At 38.9% G+C, this 27,779-nt stretch overlaps 1 protein-coding gene across 5 annotated transcripts in view; it reads right to left on the bottom strand.

Moving 5' to 3' along the window:
• JAKMIP2 (janus kinase and microtubule interacting protein 2) overlaps positions 1-27,779 on the bottom strand; it is a 157,351-nt gene that overhangs the window by 22,316 nt on the left and 107,256 nt on the right. For 4 of the 5 annotated variants that reach the window (XM_032404420.1, XM_032404419.1, XM_032404422.1 and 1 more), the window contains 14 exons: positions 25,785-25,994; positions 23,862-23,960; positions 19,990-20,136; positions 19,213-19,353; positions 17,098-17,154; positions 15,980-16,099; positions 14,744-14,872; positions 11,742-11,825; positions 10,987-11,049; positions 8,259-8,357; positions 6,518-6,616; positions 4,685-4,738; positions 3,707-3,772; positions 806-874 (listed from right to left, as the gene is read on the bottom strand). In XM_032404420.1, coding sequence (XP_032260311.1) covers positions 806-874; positions 3,707-3,772; positions 4,685-4,738; positions 6,518-6,616; positions 8,259-8,357; positions 10,987-11,049; positions 11,742-11,825; positions 14,744-14,872; positions 15,980-16,099; positions 17,098-17,154; positions 19,213-19,353; positions 19,990-20,136; positions 23,862-23,960; positions 25,785-25,994 — 1,437 coding nt within the window. The remainder of the gene's footprint in view (positions 1-805; positions 875-3,706; positions 3,773-4,684; positions 4,739-6,517; positions 6,617-8,258; positions 8,358-10,986; positions 11,050-11,741; positions 11,826-14,743; positions 14,873-15,979; positions 16,100-17,097; positions 17,155-19,212; positions 19,354-19,989; positions 20,137-23,861; positions 23,961-25,784; positions 25,995-27,779) is intronic. The other variant, XM_032404423.1, reaches the window with a different exon arrangement.

Here is a 27,779-nt window from a genome sequence, read left to right as displayed (position 1 = left end):
ATCCTTACGTAAGTGGAATCATCCAGTATTTGTCTTTTTGTGACTGGCTTATTTCACTTAGCATTATGCCCATGTTATATATGTTACAATTTCCTTCCTTTTAAAAACTTGGATAATATTCATTGTATGTATAGACCACATTTTGCTATCCATTCATCCACTGATAGACATCTGGGTTGCTTCCACATTTAAGCTATGTGAATAATGCTGCTTTGAACATGGGTGTACAAATATCTTTTTGAGACCCTACCTTCAGTTATTTTGGGCATATACCCAAACGTGGTATTCCTGGATTGGATGGTAATTCTATTTTGAATTTTTTCAGCAACCACCATAGTATTTTCCTTAGCAGCCACACACCATTTCACATTCCTACCAGCAGTGCACAGGTTCCAATTTCTCCACATCCCCACCAACATCTAACTTCTGTTTTTTTGATAGTGGCCATCCTAATGAGCATGAGGTGGTTTGGAGATTTTTAAAATCAGAGTTTCATTCATCATTTCTGTACTTTTTACTATGACTATATATGGTGGAAAAATTGTTTAGCCTAAGGAAAAAAACACCTAATTGAATTCTCTTCAGCATTAGTTTTAGAAATATTATAAAAAATACAACATATTTTTGAAGAATATAACTTGAACTTGTGGGATACTTCCAGGAATTTTGTTCCATAGTCTGTACACAAAATAATGGGAAGCTGCAAACTTCCATCAGTGCTAGATAAAAGTGGTAGAAAATGGTTGTTTTCCATTTGCCTTGTCAAGTTTTCTTCATTTTTATGATACCTCTTCTTTGTACTCACCATGTCACTTTCCAGTTCCATCATTTTCTGGTGTAGGGCAGCCTCAGCTCCTTCAATTTGCTGGATCCACTAAGGAATAAACAAGACAAAACAGTCTACATGATTGCTTGAGATGGCGTACACCGTGCAGTCTACTGAGTTGTTTTGTCTCTTCCTCTTATATCTTAGGAAGCAGATGAGGACTGAAGTGAAAACTTGGTGCATTTTATCTCTTAGTTCAGGAAATATCATTTTTCATTCACTCATTCATTCATTCATTCATTCATTCAGCAAATGCATTTCTTGACGTCAACCACGTGTCAGGCCCTGCACTAGATACTAGAGCTTTGATGGTTGAGTAAGACCCACATGTTTTTTTGCCCTCATTACACAACACCAGAGGAGGCTTTCCTGGAAGTGACAACTGCAACTGAGTCTGATGAATTCGAGTCAGAGATGATTAGGCAAAAATGACGGGAAGATTCCAAGCAGAAGAGACATCCAGTTCTCCATGGTTGGGGGAAACATGATGAAAGAAAGAAGGCCAGGTGAGACTGGAGAAATGGCAGTTTTTCAGTGTTTGAAACTGCCCACAGCTAAGTGTTGAAGAATCATTTTTGTTGAGTGGAGACATTTTAATCACATTAAAAAAACCTACCTTTCCTAACACTTAGAATATATCATCCTGTTACATGGCACTGAGGTTAACATTGATCAGCACCCTGAGTAAAATTAGATTTTGAATAATATGGCATGAGCTTACCACATATTTGGTTTAATAGAACAAATTATTATAATGGGTCTCTCCCAAGTTAAACATAAGCTTATCCCTTAGGGAGGCAGACACTCTGGCTTTTGCTGCCAAATGACTGTAGCAGACCTGGGAATACAGACTGTGTTTTCTTCATCCAACTGGATGTCACTGGAACACTGTCCTGTGGACATTCACGGTCACTTGTTCACTCCTTCAGTAAACATTTGTTGACCACCTGTTAGATGTGCTGGGCTATTGTGAAAAGCTAGGCAAACAAAGTGGAGTAAACAGAAACCATATTTGCCCTCATGGAGCTTAAATCTAGCGGTAGGTGGTTGGGGGCGTATAACAACAGCAAAAAATGAGCAGCCTGTTATAGTTGTTAAAAGCCATAGTAGCAGATGCATAAGTCACTGTGGAAACACAGAGAAAAAACCACCTAACTGGCCTTGGGTGAATAAGAAGGCTTCCCCACACAGGGGCATGTCTAATGGTTCAGATTTAGCCAGACCAAGGTAGAAAAGGAAAAAGGGAATATCTTCTAAGCAAAGAGAACAGTGTAAAGGACCAAGGGATGAAAACAGTGATAGAGATGGAGAGAGAGACAGAGACAGAAGATCGGGGCCCCAGAAGGATTTGTGTATGGCTGGACCTTTGCTATGGACCAAAGAAACAAGTGGGATCCTGGAGAAGCAGGTAAGGGCCAGATCCTCAGGGCCCTCATGGCAAGTTCTGGATTCTGGACGTTATGTTAGAGATAATGTGGTGCTATTAATTTGTTGTGGAGAGGGAGAGTGATACATCTGTAATTAAAGCATAAAGTAAGTTTTTTATTTTATTTTTTATTTTTTTTAATTTTAATTTTAATTTATTTATTTTTTAAAGATTTTATTTATTTGACAGAGAGAGACACAGCGAAAGAGGGAACACAAGCAGGGGGAGTGGGAGAGGGAGAAGCAGGCTTCCTGCCGAGCAGGAGCCCGATGCGGGGCTCGATCCCAGGACTCTGGGATCATGACCTGAGCCGAAGGCAGACGCTTAACGACTGAGCCACCCAGGCGCCCTGTAAGTAAGTTTTTTACAAAGCAAATCCCAGATATCATTTCACATGTAAATACCTCAGTATATATCCCTAACAGAAAAGGCCTTTAAAAAAAAAATCCTTAACTCAAAGACCATTTTTATACCTTGCAAAATGAACATGAACTCCTTTTGTTATATCATTCCTGATCCATACTAAAATCTCCCCAGCTGTCAGCAAAGTGTCCTTTCTTCCACACTTGGTGTCCTTGAATCCGATCCAAAAAAGGATCATTTTACTATTTCTTAAGTAACTTTTTATTTTATAGCAGTCCTTGCCTCTCCCTACATTGTTTTCCCTTTATGTCATGGTATTGTTCGAGTAACTCAATAAATCATTTGACCTGGAGGATTCCCTTACTTCAGACTGGAGAAAGCAGATCACTTGCTTGTTTATGGTTTCATTTAATTTATAACAAACTCTTTATGCATTTAGGAATTAAGAAAGCATTTCAAGGAATTTATACAGTTGTCATTTTATCCAACCATGTACACGAGCCTCTCAAGTAAGTGCTGATTCTCGCGACACCCTGAACATAGCCAGTCATCAAGCTTCTCCACTTGGCTCTTTCCTTTGTCTCTCTCCCTACCATTTACCAGGTTTCGACACAAGGGGGCCAGAACACACTCAGTGTTGCTCTTCTGCCAGTCCCCAGGTTGGGCTTTCTGAATGTGACTGCAGTGAGCCACCACTGAATTACACAATCAGTTCGGGACAACTGGTGTGTACGCAGCCAGGGAAGAGCGCATAAAAAGAGCCAGGCGCCATTTTACCACCTCTCAACGAAACCCTTCTTTACAGCTGTCCCAGCTTGGGTGGGATTGTTTGGATAATGTAATCCAGAAAGTGTTCCATTTTTTAACAGACTACAAAGCAAGAATTATCCACCCACCCCAGATCAGTGTGTAGACTTTTCTTTTGTGTGTTCTCATTCTATAGGGGTTGTATCACCCTGAAAAAAAAAGATACTTATTAGGTATTCAGTAACACAAAGTCATGTGCAAAGAGAATGTCCTTCAACCCTACCCGGGTCTTTAGGTGTGAAGTCAGACATTGAGATGGTTTGAATGTTAGTTTGATATATTACCTTTTCTGCCAGGGACAGCACAGTGCTGGCCTGAATTATGGCCACTTGTTCTTCATTTCTTAAGTTCTGCCAAAAGAGAGGGAGGGAGAGAGAGAGAGAGAAAGAAAATAAGCTGAAGATAGTTACGATATTTGCACTATCTGCCTAACAGCCTGCCATAGATATTACCGCAGGTGCATGTATGTAACGTAACAGATGTTCTATTCTACTTAGTTCAGATGTTCTATTCTACAATTCTGAACAAAAAGTTCATTCGAAACATGTAAAAGGACATTAAATGTGATTTTTTTTTTATATCTCTAATACTGACTTGCTTTTGTGTTTCACTGTGAGCATACTTAGCTAATAGTCAGGTTATGAGAAAAGCAGAAACCAAAATGAAATAACAAGTAATCTTTTCATAGTGGTTTGATGTGATTTAATTGATTCTCTTCTCTCCTTTGATGATTTTTCAAGGCAAAAAATGGGTGACTCCTCCAACTTATATGCATCATTCCCATAGTATCTCAATGAATGTTCCTCCCACTGAATTAGTATGCCTTGACCCTGCCTGGAAGGTGTTTTTAGAAAGAAAAGAGATTATAGTTTCCTGGTCCATTTTTATGGGGCTGCCACCAACCCTACTATTTAGCAGCAGTTGCAACTGCATGACTGATTAATTTCATGCTAGATGGCTCCAGGCAACAGAGAGAAGGTAATTAGCTTTAATCACTGCAGATGTGGTCGGCATTCAAACGTGAAACCAGCCCATGAAAAGCACTTCACCAGTTCCCGTTTCTGCCACTGCCTTCTAGAGATCCTTACAACCCCTCAACCAACTTGTTTGATAAATGATTGATTCTCTTCAACGAGCTACATCCTTAAGTGAACGTGGCTTCTCACTTGCTATTATTTTACACATGATGCCCTGGCAAGTATTTCTTGCCCCTCTTTGGGCAAGTTCATATATTTACTGCCCTTAATCAGTTCATTACTTACCCCATTATCACCCAGGATATCAAGCTGCTTTATGAGATCAGGGATGTTCACATCCTGCAACATCAAGGAGACACATTCAAATCAAAGACACAAAGGCGGCTTACTATTCTATCACTGCTTGACCCGTAACTTTGAGAAGACATTTTAAGACCCATACTTCCTTGGGTTGTTTTCAATCAGGCACACGTGGTTTTATGTTTTCACCCTGCTTCTTCCAAGTCGCGTGAACCTGGGCAAACTACTTAACAGTTCATTCTCAATTTCACCAGTTGCAAAATACCTCCTTCATAGGCTGCTCTTAAGGATAAAGGGATGGTATGTGAAAGAGTCTAGGATATAGTAAGGACTTGGAATTCTTTCATTAAAGTTTTTTCTTACTAATTGCCAATTTTTTTGAATTATGATAAATTGTAGGTATAAAGAAAAGTAACAAGTAATAAATATAATCAACTAATTTCATTCTAATTAATGGAATTCTGACCTGGCTGAGATTTTGATTGCCACATAGAAAACTAGAGTACCTTCCATTTTTTAGCATTAATTTCATGCTATGGAAAATAGCTCATTTTAACTATATTTCTTGAGTCAGTTTGAAGCAGCTGAACTCCATTTGAAAAAGTTCCCCTGCATATAAATTTCATCCACCAGAGTAGGTTGTTTGTGATTTATCTAAGAAAAGTATCTAAGGAAAAGACAAAGTAGAAGTCCTTTTCATTTAATTAGAGCTGAATTAAAAAAAAACCCAACAAACTGCTCTGGTTTACAAATTTTTGGGCAGCCCAGGAAGGACAGAAGTTTAAACCTGAAAGAGGTTTAGGATGGAAAACAAGGAAGCGCAATTTTACTACCTAATTTTCCTCCCACTTTTTACTTCATTAGTACACCTCTCTCCTCTTACTCACAACCAGACCCCTACCACCGGGAAAGGGGAGGTCTAGCTCAGTTTCACAGGTAGAGAGAAGGCAACGAAAGCAGGTATTATCTGGCAGCTCAGAGTGGGAGCAGGGAGGGCCATGCACAAGGTCAAGGAGAGACCAGGAACAGCGGGAGGCTTCCCAGCTTTCCCTGCGGGATAGAGACCCACCATGTGATTGCATTACGTTGAAGGACAATATATTTTCCAGGAGATGGGGCCACCTCCATTCAACCTTAATGTTTAAAATGGATCCCAATATCCCTAAAGACAGAATTACATTTTATCTAAATGAACAACACGTTAGAAATCATAAGTCCTTCCAAAAGAGAAATCTTCCCTAAATTAAACGTAATCAAAAGAGATGGTGGGCTAGATGATTTTAAGGTCTCTTCCACCGCCAAAATTCCAAGATTATGAATCCCACAGCACTTAAGACAGCATAACAAAGGGACTCGACAAATATTTTTTTATCTGCTATACTTGAAATGTGCTTCTCAAAGTACTGATATTTTATTATTTAATATTTCCCCTAGATAATTAAGGGTAATTATCTTAATATTTTGAATCTGTATCTTCTTTACCCTACTCTATTCTAAATAATCATGATTTCCTGTGTTCTCTGCTGTTACCATTCATACATCTGTCACACATCTTTTTTTTAATTTTTTAAAAAAAATTATGTTAAGTAGGCTCCAACGCCCAACATGGGGCTCAAACTCACGACCCTGAGATCAAGAGTGGCATGCCCTACTAACTGAGCCAGCCTGGCACCTAGATGCGACTCTTTTCAGTTGCTACATAGTTGGTATCAAAATAACATCCAGTGACTGAAAAACAAAAGTGATCAATAACCTCCCCTTTTCCAATTCCCAGTTTCTCTACTTTTTACAAACATAAAAAATTGAGTATCTGCCTACCTTGACACCTTCTTTCATACAGTAGATCTGTAGAGCACTCACACCATCAGAGAATGGGTGAATTTGTAGATTAAATGGAGGGGATCGTCTCTCTCTTTCCTTGAAATACAGTGAAGAATATATGGGAATTAAAAAAAAGAAAAGCAACAACTGATTAAACACTAAACCAGTTGTCTGTGCTCTCTCTTTATGCTATTGCAGTAGTTTATCAATGTCATGTGGCCAAAAAAAAAAAACACAAGATGTTCATGCTTAAATTTAATGGAAAAGAACTGACTGATCAACTAAGAGGTATGGTAGAAGAATTTATAGATGGTGTCATTCAGTCTTGCAAATTTTTTGGTCAGAGAAATGTTGGAAGTGAAGTTCCCATTTAAACTATATGAATATTTAGAGCTTTCAGGTGTCACAGAGAATGGTCTTTTGACCATGAAGTCTTATGGCTGCTAATGGCCTTTTGCATATTCAATCCACTCAAGTTTTACGATGAAGATATGTGAGCTACTAAAGAGGACTTCGCTCTTCCTCACTGAGGAACACCAACTGCTAACTCTATCCAGATCTAATTTGAAAAAACCTCAAAAAGAAACCCCTGGCAAAATAACAGAGCTATCAAATGGGAAATTTTCATATCTTTCGTATCCATATACATTCAGTCAGATTCTAAGCCAGATTCTTTTTTAAAAAAATATTTATTTGAGTAATCTCTACCCCCAATGTGGGGCTAGAACTCATGATCCACTGATCAAGAGTTGCACACTCTTCTGACTGAGCCACCCAGGCGCCCCAAAGAAGTCAGGCTTTTTCATTTTTATTTTTCTTAGAGAAGGAAAGGGAGTGGGGAGGGTCAGAGAGACAGAGAATCTTAAGCAGGCTCCACCCCCAGTGTGAAGCCCAACATGGGGCTTGATGTCAAACCTGAGATCATGACCTGAGCCGAAATCAAGAGTAGGACTCTTAACTGACTGAGCCATCAGGGACCCCTGTTTTTTTTTAATTATTTTTTTAAGTAATCTCTACACCCAACATGGGGTTTGGACTCATGACCCTGAGATCAAGAGTCACATGCTCTACTGACCGAGCCAGCCAGGTGCCCCACCCCCCGCCAGATTCCGTGTGATACAATTAAAATCTGATTTGACTGATATGTTTTACTTAAAAAAAAAAAAAAAAGACTGAAATTTGGTCAGGTTAACCAAGGTATTTCCTAAAACAAGTTACCTTGCTTCTTAGCCTTTTGCGTAAGTGCACTATAGATTAAAAAAGTTTACTCATGAATTCAAGTGTATAACAAAATATTTTTGTATATAGCACAATTTGAAATATAATTCTTGAGGTAACATTTTTATGAGTCAGAATTCAATGAAGGATGGAAATGATTATTTTAAAGCTATGAAATATTGATGAAGTTTGAAATCTATTATGTAAATTATTTAAAAATTATTCATTCTTGTTCTTAAATGCAATGGTGTCGAAAAGTACAGTATCTGAGCAGACAATTCTTTTTTTTTCTGAGCAGACAATTCTGACTTGCATCAGTGCTTTATCACTTACGGTCCCAGGTATTGGGCAAGTTATTCAAGCTCAGTTGCCTCATCTCTAAAATCTCGATTATGGTTGTGAGGGTGAATGAGAGTAGGCATCTGAAATGCTTAATTTAGCACCTCACACATAGGATGTGTTCAGTGCATGTTAATTGTTACAATTATTTTTATTATCATTATTATCATCATTTCCTTACTTCTAGCTCTAGGTTTCGAAACTCCAGCAGCTCATTCTGGTCTCGGGCATCCTGTAGTTCCTGTTGTAACCGGTGATTTTCTGCCTCCTGTTTTTCTATCTAATAAAGTAAATCCTCAAGTTAGGTGAACATTGCAAAAACCGTCTACAATTTAGCAAAGCAAGCATGGAGAGCACTCATTTAGTTGGTGAATAAATCATCCAGGCCGTGAAAAAAAAAATCCCAAGTAGATGTGAATAAAATAAGTCTTAGGCTTTCTTTCTAGTTATCCTTTGGTTGACTTTCTCGTGTCATAGAGGAAAATGCTATAAGACACCTGCATTCATTGCGATAACACCTGGGGAGCCTCTGCGTAGTGAATCTGAGAGTACTGTGGGTCAGGGACGGTGTCCTGGCACTGCCTTCAATGGTGCTCATAGTGGAGACCGACACCTCTTGTTTCTGGAGTTACAAATGGTCAGAAAAATTTTATACAGATAGCTCTGATCATATACAAAACTTTACTGCGTTCCAGTTACCCGCAGAATAAAGCCCAACTCGTCAATATGGAATTCAAAAACCTTCATACTCTGGTCAGCACCTAGCTTTCTGGCCTTAAATATTCTCACGGTCGTCTCTGCACACGCACACACTCACGTGTGATCACACGCACACAAGAATCTAGAACGCCCCATCTACCCTGTGGACTGACTGCCAGGAGCTGTGTCTTTGTTCATCTTTCTGCCTAAAAGGGGTTCCCTCCATTTCCTTTTCTATATGAGGAACTGCTACTCTTCCTTGAACACAGAACTCTAACATTCCCTACCAAAAGAGGCTTCCTTTGTCTACCCGTTTAGAAGTGACACCTTTTCCCTGTATTTTCCTGTAAGATTTCTCCTATAACCTGATAAAGCGTGGAATTAAGTTAGTTGTGTAAAACATGCCTCACCCTATAAGACAGGCCCATGTCTACAAGGGATCAAAACATTTTCATGATCTGTAATAGGTTTGGGGCCGCCTTGGGATTTTAGCTGTGTGGGTGGGCCTCACACACAGGAACTATTTAAAATCTTGAATTTAGAAACAAAAACCCAGGGGCTTTTTATCATAGGATGACTCTTACTTTCCCAAGTATACCCACTTGAAGTAGGATGTTTAGCTTTATTGTCACTGTGGTTTTCTTTTAATCATAGAAGCTTGAGCCCCTTAATTCCCCATTTATTCCAAAGAAATCAAGACTGAAAGAAAGCAGACAGAAGATGTAACGGGAATTAGTTTTTAGGTGTAAAGAAATGTAATAACACTTAATACTGGGCATCTCTAAGACTACTAAAAACCTCTTTTTCTCATAGCCTCAGGATATAGAAAAATTATAGGAAAATAAAGATGGGGAAATAGTGAAATATTAGTGACATTAATCAATGCAGTCAAATTTTTTTACACATAGATTTAGATTTACATTCAGATATTTGTGGTCACGTGAACTTTCAAAAGTTTTAAGAAATTGACTTAGATCCCAAAGAGATTCTACCTAGAATCTTGAATCTGGATCCAAGATGGGATATTTGGGGAGATTTCTGGTTTTGGCAGTTAACACTGGCCATTAGGTCAGTGGCTCACAGGTTGCAATTCACAGACCAGGACCAATGTGTGATGAAGTTTCTTTATAGGGACCCCCCACCTCTCTGAGAGTACCAGGTCTCAATCCTGGAATACCCACCCGCCCTCTATACATATGCACTGTCTCTTGTCATTCAGAAAGCGAGGTAGGCTAAGGACTTTGCTAGACCAGAGGGGAGGGAGGATAAAGCATCTTCTTTCCCTTCTCATGCTTCCAAAAGTGTTGTGGTTAATTTTTGACTTGCCAAGGCTACTGAATATTGGTAGAAATAATCCTAAAATAATTTCTACATAACAACTGGATGAACCTACAGAATTATTTCCCTTATTCAAATGGGCTTTCAAAGTCTGTTTTTTTCCCAAGCATGATTTATTTTGTAATCTTTTCACTAGATTTATGGAAGGTAAACACTAAAGACAAAACCACCTTAAACTTAAAATGATCTCTGTTGTATTTCATTGCCCCAATCAAAAGCCTATGTTCAGATAACCAAATTAATTATATCTATTGAGCCTACACCATGCTTTTGCATTCTTGATTTGTTGAGCAACCTCCGGGACATGCTGTTTTGTGCCTTGGATGCATCTTTTAAAATGTTCTCCCCTTAAAAAAAAAGTATACATATATATATATATCTGTATATAAATAGCCAAGATTAGCAAAACGATTAAAAGTGAGAACAGTCTATGCTAGGTTGCAGCGTGGTCTTGGAGTCGTAGTCTGTCACTGCCTTGCACAAAATAACAAGTCCTATTCGTAGTGTGCTTTTAGTAGATGGCCAACCACATAGGATGTGTGCACGTGTGGGTGTGTGTGTGTATATATATATATATATATGTACAGCACACAGACAGTATATATATATATACGGTAAACAAATCAATAGGCGTCAGGGATCACAACCTCTCAAGTCCGCACAACACCAGCACAGAGCCATGCACACGGGCCACTAACTGATGGTGATGGCGGTGACAGGGATGCAGTTGAGCACGCAGCAGGGGAGAGCGCAGCGCCGGAAAAGCCTCCCCTTCCCCGAGCCCCTGTGCCACTCCTGAGGGGACCCCCTGCTGCTCCTGGATCTCTCATCATTTTCTCCTCTGCCCCACTAGGGTGTTGCGCCCAACATACCTTTTCTAAAAGCTCCTGGTTTCTCTTAATGAAAAGTTGTTTATCTTCTACCCAGTGTGAGTCCTGTTTGACAAAGAATATTGCGCAGTCAGCATTTCGGAGTGGCACGGGAGAGCCTGTGTCAACAAACCACTTGGCCAGAGCTGTCTCCTCTCACCCAGTTTGTTGGCCGGCCGATGGCTGGTAAATGACACCCACCCCTTGTTATCCGCTCCTTCTTCAAAAGACATCGGGGCCAAAGTTGCCAGGAAAATTTCACCCCCTTCTCATTGACACTCACTAAGCTCTAACTTTTTCAGTCTGAATAATCCAGGACCAGCCTTCCGGGGACTCAGAAGTGACCACACAGGCAAAAAGTGAAAAGGGTCAGAATGCACACAGGCTAGATACATATGGATGGAAAACATTAAAATGCAGAACCATAAATGTAGCATAGAGGCAAAGAATGCAGCTTGAGGGGCGGGTCTTTGTCTCAGCAGCTTGTGACCACTCTAGGCTATTTGTACAGGGCTCCTCTTCATCTGCCATTCTCTCTCTTGCTCAACCTCATTCGTGTTGTAGCGGGGGGTTCACGCTCTGGCCAGAAAAACACCAGGGACAGAAACATCGAGTTGAACATTCTGACAGAGTTTGAGAAAGGTCACTGTGGAGAGCCAAGCTGTGTCCCGGGTGCGGCCCATGCACAGGGGCTGGAGGACAATCCGACCGGACGGGATTGTGTGCATCTGCAGAAGAGCCAGCAACCCGATGCCTACCTGCCCTTTCTGAGCCAGAGTCGCTTCCAGATCTTCAATTTTGGCTTTATACCTTAGCACCTCTGCTTGGAGCTGTTCTTGAGCCTAGTGAAATCAAAATTCCAGAACTCAGTAAGTAAAATGGTAACTCGGTATTTTTCCTTCCCTTATGTTCCTTGATCAGAACTCAACAAGGGAGAAAAAAAATTTTTTTTTCTATGATCAAAGGACCTTTTAAAACTCTTTTTAGGATCGAAATTCTTGCCTAAAACTTTCCATGGTTCCCTTTACCATCAGGTTAAAATTCAAAGTCTTTAGGTGAGATGTGAGAACTCCCATTATATTTGCAATCTTTTCCGCACTACTCATCAACAAAGTTCACCCCTGATCTGCTGGTGATCTCCTTATTTCCTAAATATGCCTTGTAACCCTCCACTTCTCTCTTATTTGAATAAATTCCTCTTCTGGAAAGCCTTCTCCCATTTTGCCTCTCCAAAACTTGCCATTCTTTCAGAGCCAACTTTGCCCTAAATCTAAATCTAGATCCAGATGTATGTATGTATGTATGTATGTATGTATGAATGATGTGTATGCGTGTCGGGGGGTGAGTGTGTGTATCAGCATTTTTGGACACTGATCTTCTATGGAGCAACCTTACTTCATTTGTTTTCAGATTCTCTTGTATTCTCCCTACATAGGACCTTATTTTCTGTGAAAAATTAGTGGGTTTTTTGCTTTTTGCCCATACACATATTTTTTACTTAAGATCTCGATAGGTTCTTTAGTGTAATGTGGAATAAAGTCAGCAATGGCAGCTATCCTTTTTTTTTCTTCTTTCCTTCCTTCCTTCCTTTTTCTTTTTTTAGAGGGAGACAGGGTGGGGAGGGGCAAAGGGAGAGGGAGAGAGAGAACCTCAAACAGACTCCCTACTGAGAAGCCCAATGTGGGGCTCAATTTTACAACCCTGACAACATGACCTGAGCCGAAATCAAGAGTTGGATGCTTAACTGACTGAGCCACCCAGGCACCCCCCCGACCCCAGTTCTTCCTTTCTTAAAAGTAATCTCTACACCCAACGTGGGGCTCAAACTCACAACCCTGAGATCAAGAATTGCATGCTCTGACTGAGCCAGCCAGGTGCTCCTCCTTTTCTTATTCTTCATTGGGAGGAGAATATGTCTTTGGACTGTGGAAGATTATATTTACCTTTATTAGATTAAAAAAAAAAAAAAACCCAAGCTTAATTTCACTGAGAATTATTTTAACTTTAAATGAGCATTGAGTACAATCTATTTTTTTCTTGTATCAAAATGATTACATCTTTTGTTTTCATGATACTCATTCATCTATATTATCTATTTTTGCATTTCTTTTTTAAAAAAATATTTTACTTATTTATTTAGAGAGATAGTGAGCATGCAAGCGAGAGTGGGTGAGGGCAGAGGAAGAGAGAGAATCTCAAGCAGACTCAGTGCTGAGCGCAGAGCCCAATGCAGGGCTTGATCTCATGACCCTGAGATCGTGACCTGAGCCGAAATGAGAGTTGGATGCTTAACCAACTGAACCACCCAGGCGCCCCTATTTTTGCATTTCTACTTTCTCTCAATTTACTCTATTGCCCTTTTTCTAACATCTTGATTTGTTTCACACTATTTTGCTGAGAATGGTTAAGGTTTTTTGACTTTCATAGCCAGAGATAACGCTAAACCTTTATTTAGAGGTGAGGGTGAAATGAGAGAAAGAACTGGTTTCTACATCATCACCTCTTCAAAAAACAAGATGTATGCCATTATCTTAATTAACCAATCCTATGTTTCATGAGAATGCTTAGTACATGCTAATCATGAAAACCACAACTATGACGTATTAAGGCATAAACACAAAGGGACACACATACATCCCTTTCTAATGACTGCCTGCCTATCTATTCCAAATCACAGTGGTTTTTTTTTTTAATGTTTATTCATTTATGTATAAACATGTGCATGTATGTATGTTACAATTTAAATACACAACTATAATATCTATCCTGTCCCACTGAACAACTAAAAGTAGTTCTTACGACACTGCTCAGCATACTACAGACCCTCTAAACTGGAAGTAGGATAAAATCACTGGGTGGGCACACTCCTTCTTGCCCCATGTAAATTATAAATCTATGAAGCAAACTCAGAAACACTAGGTTCATATCCTAGCTTTCATCTAACTGAGCTGTATATCCTGGTTTCAACCTAGGCAATCTACATTTAACTCCTACAAAGCTATTATCTCCTCTCCTATAAAAAGGACATAGCTAAGAATAGCATCTAACTCATAAGGTTGTTTTAGGATTGCATGAGATGATATATGTAAAGCGCTTACAATGATGTCTGCAACACAGCAAGGACTCACTAAATTTTAAGTATTAGTATTGTATGTGTGTAGCTTTTTTTTTTTTTTAATGAGCTTATGACAGGCAATTGTGACGTAATGGAAAGAACATGTGACCCAGTAAGATTTTAGGTGGAATCCAAGTTTTCCATGAATTAGCTATGTGATCTTGGGCAATTCAATTAACCTCTCAGAGCCTTGAACTCTTTTATAAAATACCTGCCTTAGGGTGCTGTCATAAAAATTAAATGAGATATTGTCAGTGAAAATTCTTTGGAAGCTGTCAATGTAATGTTGTGCACTTATTAACTAAGAAAAGAAAGTGGCTAACCACAAAAGTATTTTTTCCAAGCAAGAAGCTAAAAAAACAATGGATTATCAAGATTCAATATTGTCTAGCTTTGAAAAATATAAGTTTTCAAATAGCCAGAATAAGAACTACTACCTTTAAAGGAACAAAAGCATCGATCTAAGTTGGTTCTAATGTCTCTAGATCCAAGGTTTGTTGACATAAAAGATAAAACAGTTCAAAAGCCACAGTGGAGAGAAGGATACAGGGGAAGCTATCCTACTGATATTTTTATGTCCGTGGTACTTTTATGTTGTGACTGCTGCAGGCCAATTCAGAGCACTCTCCCCAGACGTGTACCGACCTTGGCTTCCCTTTCAGCATCGATGATACCTCCAGTCTGCTCCTGCAGGAGGGCATATGCTCTTTGGAGGGCCTGATATTCTTTTGTTAATTGTCGAAATCGTAGCTCAGATTCTTCAGCTGCTAAACTCTTGAGGTTACAAAAAAGGCCAAAAAATAATTAGGTTATGTTCGGATCCTGTGTTCAACATGAAATACTAACATTTGTCCACTTTATAAAGAGAAGTAAATATTTGTTTGATACTGGATTGGGAGTGATTTTATTCTTTTTGTGGGGAGAGGGGTAGAGGGAGAGGGAGAGAGAGAATCCCAAGCAGGCTCCATGCCCAGTGCAGAGCCTGAGATGGGGCTTGATCTCACGACCCTGAGATCATGACCTGAGCCGAAATCAAGAGGCAGACACTTAACCAACTGAGCCACCCAGGCACCCCGTGATTTTATTCTTAATTTTAAAGTATGTACATAGACACAAATACTGTAGTACTTTCAAGATCGACATTGCAGAAATACTTAATGTTTATTAATAAGAGGCATTTGCTTATTTATACATTTCTGATGATGGCTCTTTTGGCTTAGATTACAGTCAATTTTGGGTCCAGATGAGAACTTACAGCTAGCTTTTGGATTCAAATGGGAGGAAATGATAGTTTTATTCTCAATTCTTTTCAACACATTCATATGCAACAATTTCTTCCAGAGATAAACTATAAAAATATAGTTTTACAGCTTTAGGTCTCAAACTTCAGAGCATAATATAATCACCAGGGAGCTTTGTGAAAAATGCAGATTTGGGGGTTCTACCCACAGGATCCTGACTCAGGAGTTGTGTAGTAGAGTCCAGGAATTTTCACTGTGATTGAACCCCCCTAGATGATTCTGACAATGGTAGTCTACAGAGCACACTTTGCTAAACCCTGTCCTCAACTGTATCTAGAAGCTTGTTCTTCTAAGCTTGTTTCTTGGTTCCCACCTTCCCTAGATGAAGAATTGGGGAGAGTGACTTTTAGTTTGAAAAAGTCTTCAAGTTACAGAACAGGATTTTAGACAAGTTGTTAAAAGGGTTACATGACACCGGCGAAGCTGTTTTCCAAGAGGTAACAAAGTCAAAATGGATCACTATTATGTGATCATTTTGGGCAGTTCAGAAAGGATATAAGAAGTACAACGCTTTCTCTCTACTTTAAAGCAAAGGTTTGGTGACAATATCACAAAAGACTAGAGAAGTGGAAAAGCTTACTTCGTCCAAGTCATCATCAGGAGTAGCTGGTGTTCGGTCTGTTCTAAATGAGGCCATGGATGATGTCTCTGAATCCATGGAGTCCTCATCATAGCCAATAAATGGGTCCAAAACAGGCCTCTAGGGGTGGGAAAGTACATATTTACTGACACAACTAAGAGTGGGGAAAGTCAACATATTACCAAGGTACCATCAACTGGCATATGTGCAAATGGACACAGAAGACAGGGGTCCTTTAGTGCTTCTTGGAGGAAATAAAAACTTCGGGCATGAACACAATAATTCCAATAAAAGTGTGTCCCACTTTTCACTTCTGATGTTGCTGAGGAATCACTAACTAATTAACTAATCAAAATCACTAACATTTGGCTCTCTTCATAGAAACACTGGAGCCTCTTAATATATTACATTTTATACCATGACGAGTTTATGTGACTTACTCTTTCCAGTATTTAAAATACAATCAAGACAGACTTAAAGTCCAGGCACCTATCTGGGATTATCAAATTGTAAGTCTTATCCTCCAATCCCACATCCAAATCAAATAATGTACTTGATAAAAGCAAAATCAAACAAATAGACAAATTAACAAAACTTCATGGATTATAAGAGGCTATACTGATATGGGTGGACTGAGAGTACCATTATTAATAATCATTATCAGTAATAGTATCCAAGTATATAATGGAATAATAAAATCAAACTACTACCAATAATACTGTCCAGGAGAATAATAAAAATACACGGATAATTATAGGGTGGGTATGAGACACTAATATTATTCACTGGGAGGCATTAAATCATGTGTATCTCTTGCATGTTCTTAGAGTTTGACTCTCCAGCTTGTCAGATAATGCTCTCCACCTCAAACCTAGTGCCTATTCACGCAGATAAAGTCATATTAAAGCAAACCTTAAAGGTTAAAATCCATAACGCAATCATTTTTGGACTTCTAAGAACTACCAAGAGAAGAGATTTTCTTCTAGCAAATAAAGCCCATGGTTTGCTGCAGTTTAGGAACATCTGATTTATCACATCTTTGCAGGAAGATTCCTTGGCAGCCTCATTTCTCTCACAGGGTTTGTGGCAAAAGCCTGATAACCTAGTTTTCCCATTACCTTAATTGGCTTGGAACTTCTTCTGTGTTTTCTCCTACGGATGAGCTTTTCTCGGTCCTGGAAAACAGACGAAGAACCTTTCAGATGTTGAGTTGGTACATGTTTTCCTCTAGGTTTTGTGTTGTGTTTTTTTTTTTCTCAATGACAGAGTTGGTTTTCACCTGAGGCATTACGTATTTCTATTTAAAATAAGATTGTGTTTTGTAATTTTGGTAATTTTTAGGTTTGCTACTTACATATCTTTTTAAAGATTTTATTTATTTATTTGAGAGAGAGAGAGAGCATGAGCAGGGGGAGGAGCAGAAGGGGAGGAAGACGGAGTGGAAAGAATCTCAAACAGACTTCACACTGGGTGTGCGGGGCTTGATCTCATGACGCTGAGATCATGAACTGAGTGGAAACCAAGAGTTGGACGCTTAACCAATTGAGCCACCCAGGTGCCATTACATATTTTTAAAGTAAAAATACACTACAACTTTTCCTGATAATCTATGTGGATCTGAGAGCCTCCCAATCAGGAAGTACACCGTCTTCCTCATCAGAATCCTTTATTATACTTGAAGATCAAGTAGCTCTGAAAATACTCATATTTTCCCAAAGCACAATTTTTCAGTTTTCTCAAACCCAAAATTACTTTATATTTAAGTATTGAAAAAATACTACTTCGCATAAGCCTTATTCTTTTCATTTAATCACTTGAAAGTCATAGCAAGCTGTCTTCTGACTATTCTTAGACCCTTGTTCTCACCTGCAGCCTCTGAAGATGGGAACAGAGTGTCTACTGGGTTGGAATCATCTATTGGGCTTTTTTGGGGGGGAGGGGAATCAATTTCTTGATTCTTTTTTTTTGTGGATGGAGATATCCTGGGAATTTGGTGTTCATCAACTAAGTACTCCACGTATTTACTGTACAAATTCAAAGGTAGATTAAATAAGTGGCACTTAGTTTCCCTGAAAGTCTGGATGATATGTCTCAACATGTCAAATTCTTATAAGAAACTTTTATCTTAAGTTCAGATACTCAAAGTCAAGAAAAGTCTTGGCCGAGTGAATCTGGGATTTACTAGTAATTAAGGTTGTGGATGTGAAGTAAGAGGCACACTGCACCAGAAGGCCATGTTTAATACGTTGTCTGGTTTATGCCAGTGATGTTAACCTTTAGGATTTCTCACCTTGTAAAAATATTTTGATCATATAACCTCAATATATCTGAAACTTTGAAAATTTATACTTAGATTACCCTCCTAATACAGTATATGCATTATAACATATACTCAACGTAGACAATTTTAAAAGGATAAACCACAAATAGTTATAACCAGACGTTATCATCTTTTCTCCCCTCAATAGCACTAAATCATCTTGCTCACCCTTCCCTGGAGACACTTGCCTAACCCCCCACCCCCACCCCTCCCATTGCTAGTTCCTCAACTCTCCAGCCCTTGGCTTGCTCCTCAAGTGAGAGTGACCAGAGATAATAATCATGGAATAAAGACAGTGAGGCAAAGAGGAAACCCAAAGGCATGTGAAGGTCTTAGGCCACTGCTGTTGGTAAAACAAGCCTTGACCAGATGCAAATGGAAGTAATAACTGCTCTAAGGCACTGAGGTCATGGTCAGAAGATCGGGACTGAAATTTCCACTCTGTCATGTAATTACGATGTCACTGTTCATTCAACAAATATTTATTAAACTGCACTATGTGCTAGATACTGAACTAAATGTTGGGAAATAAGAGGCATATGGTCTTGTTATTGTTGGCCAAATATTTAATCTCTGAGCCTCAGAATCTTGATACCGGAAGGCAATTATAAGGTACACCCAGACTACATACCTACTCACATAATGATGCATTTGGAGGTTCTTTTAGGGTGTTGTGCAGCCACTATTTGTGTTATCAAATTAGTTAAGAGGATTCTAATTGAAAATGTATAAAACAGTTTAATAATATGAAGTATTTTTGGAATAGAGTCTCTTCAACTTACTTATATATTGAATATATAAACTCGGGCTTTGGGGGCTAATCTGAAATTATTAAGTGCTTCCAGTGCATGTTGATTTCTCAGTGACTTGCCCTTGGGAACAGCTTAGAGTTTATAGATTGATCAAGACCTACCCTTGTGAGCTCATCAATAATGTTCTGCTGCTCAATGACTTGAAGTTTTAAAAACTCTGTCTCTTGTTCTTCATTAGCTTGATCGAGGTCATTCAGAGATTTTAATTTCTTTAAGGGTGGGTGGGATGTTATTTTTTCTCTCTGGATTGGAAAAGAAGAAAGTATAGGTAGAGATTTTAAAAATCCTAAACTTTAGCAGTTCACATAGAAACTTTATGAGGCTCCAACTAAATTTGAAAATTGCTCAGCTTCATAGATGCACCAACCAAAACCCTCAAGTTTATTTTATCTTCTACAAGTCAAAATCACTGGGGATGTCTGAAGATCTCGACAGCTGTGTTGTAAGTCTGTTAAGGAGTGCAAGAGCTTATCACTGTCCATACATAATACAAATGGTGGCATCTATTTCTCAACTATTATGCAATGTCTCAGAAGATAAGAGGTACCCATTGTACAGTTCTATGAAGAGCGTGTTAGTGAAATTCTTGGAAGGAAGTTTCTGTGACTGAGTTTGCTTCTCTACTGGGGAGATTTTGGAAAGTGTGCAGATTCCTGGAAGCAGTCCTACCGTTCTGCAAATTTAGAAACCCCTTAAAATTCAGAGCCATCAATTTTCTCTTGCTTTCTTCCTTTAAGGTTCCTTGCTTCCACAGGGAAAAAACCCCAATTTTCATGAATAGCATTGTATTTTAAAAATGAACTGAGAAAGAGTAGTAAGTCAGGTTAGTGGAGTTGGAAGGACGGAAGCTGCAGCTTTGCAGAGTCTGTGATACACACCATTTCTGAATTTTCCTTGGTAACGGCTTTTAGCTTCTCTTCCATGCGCTGCAAAGACACCATCAGCTCATCGTTCCTCTTGGTGAGGCACTTGTTCCTTTCCAGAAGAGGTTTACATTGTTTCTCGGTTTCCCGCACCCGTTTTAACTGGGAAGACAGAAGTTACAATTTGTCTCTTGTGCTGGAGTGGATGTGGGAGCAGAGGGAGTGAATGGGCAGGGGTGAAACCCATCCGGGGCCGCCTTGGTTGGCCTCACTGTGTGTCCCGGAACTGACCATGTCCATCCTTCATTTAATAGCCCGACTGCTTTGTTTTCAGTTTCCTCGAACGGTTTGCCATCATCATAGTATTCACAACTCTGTATCAAGTGTTACCTTCAAGGAGGTGCTGCCAAGGTTCTGATTTTGGAAATGCTCGGCAAAAGCAATTGCACGCCTTGCTTGCCCCTTGATTTCCTCCAGCCCGGGTACCCTGCTACACTGAGCCCCAACCTCATGCTGCTCATACCTCTCCCTGGGCCTGCAATGACCCCTCACTGGCTCAGAGAGATAAAGCCGCTCATATGAATCACCAGTCACTAAGGAGTGCAACCAGGACCCAAACCCAAGCCTGATTGTCGGCAAAGCCTGTTCTTCCGTAAGAGATGTTGCTAAGATTCCTGAAACCACACTAAGACTGTTTATTTTTATTTATTCATTTTTTTTTTACATTTATTTTTTAGTAATCTCCACACCCAATGTGGGGCTCAAACTCACAACCCTGAGATCAAGAGTCTCATGCTCTTCTGACTAAGCCAGCCAGGTGCCCCAAGGATGTTTATTTTTAAGAAAATGTTATTGAGAAAAAAAACATACTCTCAAAACTCTATTGATATTTGTGTTTAAGAACATTTAATTCTCACCGAGCTTAGGAAAAGTATGATTATATTCTTACCTGCCCATAATTAAGAGTGATCATATTCTGGTTTGCTAGTTAGTCTAAGGCAAGGTTTCTCAACCCCAGCACTCTAGACATTTTGGGCTAGATACTTTTTGTCATGAGGAGATGTCCTGCATTGTAGAATGTTTAACAGCATCCCTGGCCTCTGCCCAATAGATGCTGGTAACATCCTCCCAGTTGTGACAATCAAAAACATCTCCAGATACTGCCAAAATTGCTTCTAGCTGAGAAACACTGGTCTAATTTTATGAATGCTATCTTGGGGTAATTGTTAATAATCCCCCCTTTTGCTCTCAAAACTCCCATTTGGATGACATATTTTATGGTCCCTCTAAACATAACGGATTTCCATGTTAAAGTTCCCATGCTTAGTTCAGTGACTTTATACTAATGTTTCTGAATGAGTATGTATTGGGGGAGGGGTACTGAAGCAAGGAAAGTGGTGGAGTCTATCAGAACCATCTGACAAGATAAAGTACTCACTCCTATTTTTGAGAATCTAACGCTTTAGGAAGTGCTGGGGTAGGAGACAGCCACCTATAAATATTTGAAACAGCTGCTTGTGGGATTCTAAAACAGTACTCCCCAACTGTATCCTAACTGCCATTTGAAAACTCATTTTATATCAAAGGCCAAAATTTTTCATAACCTTATTTAATCCTCAGATTTGAGTTTCAGTGTCTGAAGAAATCATATTAAATATGAAGCACATACAAGGACAAATAAGTTATTCCACTAGGTTCACTATTTTAAACTTCGTCTCTTTTCTGAAGGTCAATGACAAGGGTTTTAAACAGTTAAATTTACCTAGTAGATGCTATTTATGGAAGATGCAGAAAAACACAAGTAAAAGGAGATATCAGTAATTCTACCATACCATACATCAGTAACCTTAGATGTAAAGTACCTAAAAAAAACTGTTCCTTTTAAAAGATATAGCTTAAGTATTATAAAGGAAGTGTGAAAGTCAATATAGATATTCATGAAACCACCGAAAGAAAAAATCTGACATAGTGTAACTAACATCAGACCAAGACTTTAAATCAAGAAGTATTACTAAAGATAAAAAAATTCATGATGCAAACATTTAACAAATCTTAATTTATATGTACCTAGTAACATAACTTCAAATATATATAAAGCAAACTTGATAAAACTAAGAATAGATATGGACAAATCTGTTGGGAGATTATACAAAACAGTATAAAGATATAGGAGATTTTAAACAAGACTATTAATGAACTTGATTCAAAACACATGCAATGATTGCACAACATACCTTCTTTTTATGAGAACATGGAATGTTTCTAAAATTGACAGTATGCTACCATCATAAAGTAAATTTCAACAAATTTTAAAGAATGAAATGATACAAAGTATTCCTGACTAACGTAACACTGTGTGTCAACTGTACTTCAACTTAAAAAAAAAAAAGAATACGAAGTATATTCTCTGACTATAATGGAATTAAGGTAGAAATCAATAGCAGAGAGATAACTCAAAAATCCCCAAATGTTTAGAAGTTAAGCCTTATGGTGCTAAGTAACCCATTGGTCAAAGAAGAAATCATATATTAGAAAAGATTTTGAAATAACAATACATTATGACGTAAAAGAATGTATGGGATGAAGCTAGTCATGCTTAGAGATATTTATGACCTAAAATGTATATATTTGGAAAAAAACAAAATGCTGAAAATAACTTCTTTGTACCAAGAGCCACCATTAAGAATGTAAAATGTAAGGCACAGAGCAAGATTTTTTTTTTAAGATTTATTTATTTGAGAGAGAGCATGTGCGAAAAAGCGTGGGGGAAGGGCAGAGGGAGAAGGAGAGAGAAAATCCCAGACAGACTCCATGCTGAGCGTGGAGCCTGATACAGGGCTCAATCTCATGACCCTGAGATCACGACCTGAGCCGAGACAAAGAGTCAGTCACTTAACCAACTGTGCCACCCAGGTGACCCCAGAGCAGGATATTTTAAATACAAATATCCAAAAATGATGCAAAGAATTCCTAATATTAATAAGAAAATAAAGGCAGCACAAAAGAAAATTTTACGAAAGACCTATGTCTTTCGTAGGTCAGATCCCACAAGGACACCCAAAAGGCCAAAAGATTTTTGAAAATTCATTCAATCTCATTATTAAGGAAAGTAAAAATCAAAATCCTACAATCAGAATATCGCTCACACCCACCATACTGACTAATATGATCAACGATCTGTGCATGTTGGCAAAGCTGTGGAGAAACTGCAAGTCTCCCATGTTGGCGGTGGGAATGCAATTGTTCTAACAACTGTGGAAACCCAGCAACCAGTACTGAGGCTGATCACACACACACGCCCTACGACCCAGTCATTCTGCTCCTTGGTATGTTCTCAGCAGAAATGAACACATTTTCTCACCAAAGACATGTAGCAGCACCACTAACATTAAAACTGTTAAGAAACACTATAAATGCCCATTAACAATCGAAGAAGAAATATACTGTGGTGTATTAATTGAATAAAATAGAGTAAGAAAATGAAAGAATGATACATGTTATACAGTGAGTAACTTCCACAAATGTAATGCTGGGCAAAAAAGCCAGACACAGAAGAGTGATTACTATAGGATGCCATTTACAAAACATTTAAAAAATGGTGACACACATCTACAGTGACAGAATTCAGTAGAGTGATTAACTTTAGAAGGATGTGACTGGCAGAGGTCCCAAGAGAGGGAGGCTCGGAGGTGCTGGTAATCTTCCAGGTACTCATCTGGGTGGTGGTTATATGGTTCTATCACTTTGGGCGTATTTATTAAACTGGACCTTTATTATCTGTGCACTTATCTTTATTATGTTATACTTCTACAACATCATATATACTTTCTTAAACAAAATGCTTAACAAAATCACCAGATAAATAAATAATTCTGGGCAGAACTCACCAGTTCGTTTCGTTCATCTCCAAGCAGGGTGTTCCTGTCTTCTAATTTTCTTATAGTGGCATTCAATTCCGCTATTCTCTTCTGATTTCTTCTCAAATCCTAGGCAGGAAAATTAAAATGGGTATTTCTTCAAGAACACTTTTCACAAAGTTTGGGAATTCTACTCATAAAAGTAAGAGGCTTGGTTCCTTTCATCTGGCTTATGAGGTGAGAGTAAAATGTTCTGTAATCAGAGAAGAGTAAATATTTACCCTCTTCTAACTCTTGATATTCACTGCTTGGGTTGAAGACCAGGCCTGGTTGAAACTGCAAATGAATTCCATGTGGCATGAGTTATGACCGAGTTGTGACCGAGTTGTGACTGACTCCCCCTGCCAGGAGTCAGGGCTAGTGGTAGATGGTTGGATGAGCCTATCAGATCTGTGAGTTCTGAGACCAAGGTCATGTCGTGATTACATGAGGTTCAAGAAGCGTCTCTTAAGTCATGGCTGCACATTGCTTTCCACAGCTAAGACAGATGTCCTATCACACTTAGCCAAAGAATAGAAGATAGGGCTGGGCTTTGAAAATTCCTGCATACTCCTGGAGAAAAAGGTCAGTGTGAGAAGGCTGGTGCATTACCTTCACGTATAAAACGCAGTAGATTATAAGATAGCCTTTGCTGGTACATTTTGCCCAGAGCTCCTGGCTTCCCCACTGTCATAATTGCCATGGATCACTTTACACATGGCTCTCATGGATTAATTCCATGCTCTAGTGTCCATAGGACCATTACAGACTTGCAATTCCATTATCATCTTACATTTTTGATAGTGCTGCACTGTTGACAAAGCAGTTTCCCACACATTTCATCTCCAGATTCATAAAATCCTAGAGGATTTCTTCCTGAAGATTCAGGAAGGTCATAACTCGTTCAAGGTCTTGTGGCTACTATCAATAGATCAATAATTAATATTTATTGAATGCTAATTATGAACCGGACACTGTGCTCAACATTTTACAGACCATTTCTTCTAGACCTCCGACCAGCCTTACGGAGTCCCATTATTGCCTCTCTTTTACAGATGAGGAAACTCTGAGCAGGAAAATGATTTGCCTGAGGTCATGCAGTAAGTGGCAGATCCAGAATTTGAACTAAAGAGTCTGACCCTAGAGCCCATTCTCTTGACAGTTTTGCTGCACTGCAGGTAAATGTCAGGGACAGAACTGAAACTTGCATCTGCTAAATCCTGATTCCGCCACCTACTGGGATATATATATCCTGAATACCAATTCATAAATTATTCATTACTTGGTTCTAAGTACTACTTTGGAACCTATCTCTGTTCCTAAATAATACATTTTCATCTTTTTAGCAGCTAAGTTATGAAAGCCAACGATACACAAGCTGATTTCTATGCCTGCAGTTCTGAAAATAATTTCTCCTATAAAATGATGAAAATCCAGGGTAATGAGTAGCAAGTTCGATCGGATTAGAAACTTTTAGATGATGATTTAAGCGGTTCAGTTTTTTATATAGTCATACATTTTGACCTCTCTAGATGACAACCGTCTTCACCAATTTCCAACCCAACGGTTCACACAAGGGAAAATTACCAGTCTTGGCAAGAGGCAAAGTAGTTTCATCTACTTTATGACTCTTATAATAGGCTAAAGTTTGGATAGGTATTGCGTGGGTAGAAAAATTCTATGAAAGATTTAAAAAGACCTGTAATTCTCTTGTGATCTGCTAATGCAGGGCAGACCACTTTGGTGCCTGTGAGTTTAGAAAACCCTGTTCCCAAGATACTAGCTGGTTTTATAGGAGGAGGTAGAATTGATTTCTTTGTAGTAAACAGGAAAAGAGCTTAAGTGAAAAGTACAACTTGGAAGCTAAATAAAAGATGATTCCTGAGTTCTTCGCTTCAGCTCGGACAGACTTACAGGACTGCCGCAGTGCTCGGAGCCGTCTCCCGCTCTTCCTGGAATCTCTCGTTTCGGACTGCTCATGTTACACTCGGCCTCCTTGACCAGAAAGAGCTGTTCGTCCAACGCCTCTTTCTGCAGCTGCAGTTTCTGGACGTAGCCAGTTTGGGTCTCCAGTTCCTTTTCCAGGGAGAAGATGATCCTGTCCTTGGCTTTAATCTCATCCATCTGAATTAAATGACACCCAGGACATTTTATTTAACAATGCTGTAAAAAAAAAATGCATTTTTACAATGGTAGGAGTTTAACTTCTTTCCGCTGATTGTTATGGGGAAAAATTATGACTGTGACAGGTATACCGAATTTAGGAACAAGACAAGGCAACACTGTGTAATGAAAGGCTATCCTTGGATAATTAGGTATCAAGGAAAGTAACTTTTTCTCTCTGGTATATCCTGGGTAGATGCTTTAGTTCAGTATATTGTTTAAAATAGTCTAGGCTGGTTGGATTTAGAGAGGTTAACTTTAAAATGGGTCATTGGTAAAAAAATAATAAAATAAAATGGGTCATTTGTGTTAATAAAGACAGATATTCAGTATTCCATTACAGTGTTTCCCAGGACAATTTCTGATCTTCCCTCCTGTTTGGAGGAAGAGACTTTAGGTTCACTTTAACTAGGAGGAGGCACTATGAATTGGTCATTTTTTGCTGACGAAGCTGCGGACTTTCCAGGAGCCTAGTCAGTTCCTAAGGCCAGTATGTTTGCATTCAGGTGGCGAATGTGGAGTGAATTCAGGTGTGAGTTTGGAGCATGGTTCACGTTATGTGGATCTTTCCATTCCTTTCCACATTTCAGAGCAAACAGCTAAGGCAACTATTTTACCATTACTGTCAGAAAACCAGAGTCGGGACAAGAAGAGGAATGGGAAACACCTGGTAATATCAGCCACTGTTTCCCCTCCTACAACTGTGGGACATATTTATGGATCCCAGCACTCACTTCTATTAAGTCTCAGCATGGTCTCAGAATTATTTGTCAACTAAAGGCCATAAGCATTTGATATCAACTGATCAAGAGTTTCATTGGACTGAAAAATTTGTGCCATTCCTGGTGAGGGCTAGGGACGTTAACGCCTGTAAACAATTTCTGAAGAGAGCATAACCATCAGGCAAAATCTTTCTTCTCATTTCATTATATTTCATAAGAATATTCAAAATGGAGATAGGATAGAGACATTTAATATAAATGATATTATACTGTTCTCTTTATAAAAATATCTCCTTATTTATAACAAATCACTTTGTGTAGATCATTCTTTGCTGTGTTCCTCATATAAATCTGCCTATGTATATATTTGGAACAAAAAGTGATGCATGGTCCCATTTTTCCACATTTAAGTTTCTGCGAGCCAATGCCTCCCAGTCACAGGATTACATTTTAGATCAATTTTGGAAGGCCATGGGGGCTAAATTCTGCATGGTTCTGTGATATTATCTGATAAGTTGGTGAGTAGTCAAACATTGTCCTGTTAATTCTGGAATGAAAGCACTGTCTTTAGTTTCTACCTTCTTCTAGAAGATTTGAATCCAGTGTTATTCTTAACTAGGTAGTATATTTATTTGTTAGACCTGTCATCTCCGATGTCATTTACAGTTTACCGTGGCTCCACACCTCTGTGCTCCTAGTTGGTTCTGATGTACCCTACCTAAATGAACTTGCTGGAAATTACTCCATTACTGCCCATATAGTCATCCTCATCATCGCCATCATCATAACTAAAATTTATTAATTTTTTACTACATGCAAGACACTATCTTCAGAGCTTTACATATCTTACCTCCTTTTATAACAATCCTACTACACAAGTTCTGTTATCACCATTTTATAGATGATAACCAAGGACTTCGACTCCAGAGCCCATTTTAATAGGCTATGCAGTAATGATCCCCACATTATCCTTATACTTCCAGCACTTTCCAAGGTAGTTTTCTGTAGAATATCCAGTAATCAG

The sequence above is a fragment of the Phoca vitulina genome, unplaced genomic scaffold, assembly GCF_004348235.1.
Source record: "Phoca vitulina isolate PV1807 unplaced genomic scaffold, GSC_HSeal_1.0 scaffold6, whole genome shotgun sequence".
NCBI classification, from domain to species: Eukaryota; Metazoa; Chordata; class Mammalia; order Carnivora; family Phocidae; genus Phoca; species Phoca vitulina.
The sequence above is the reverse complement of the archived record's forward strand: the minus strand, read 5'-3'. Positions and strand labels throughout refer to the sequence as shown.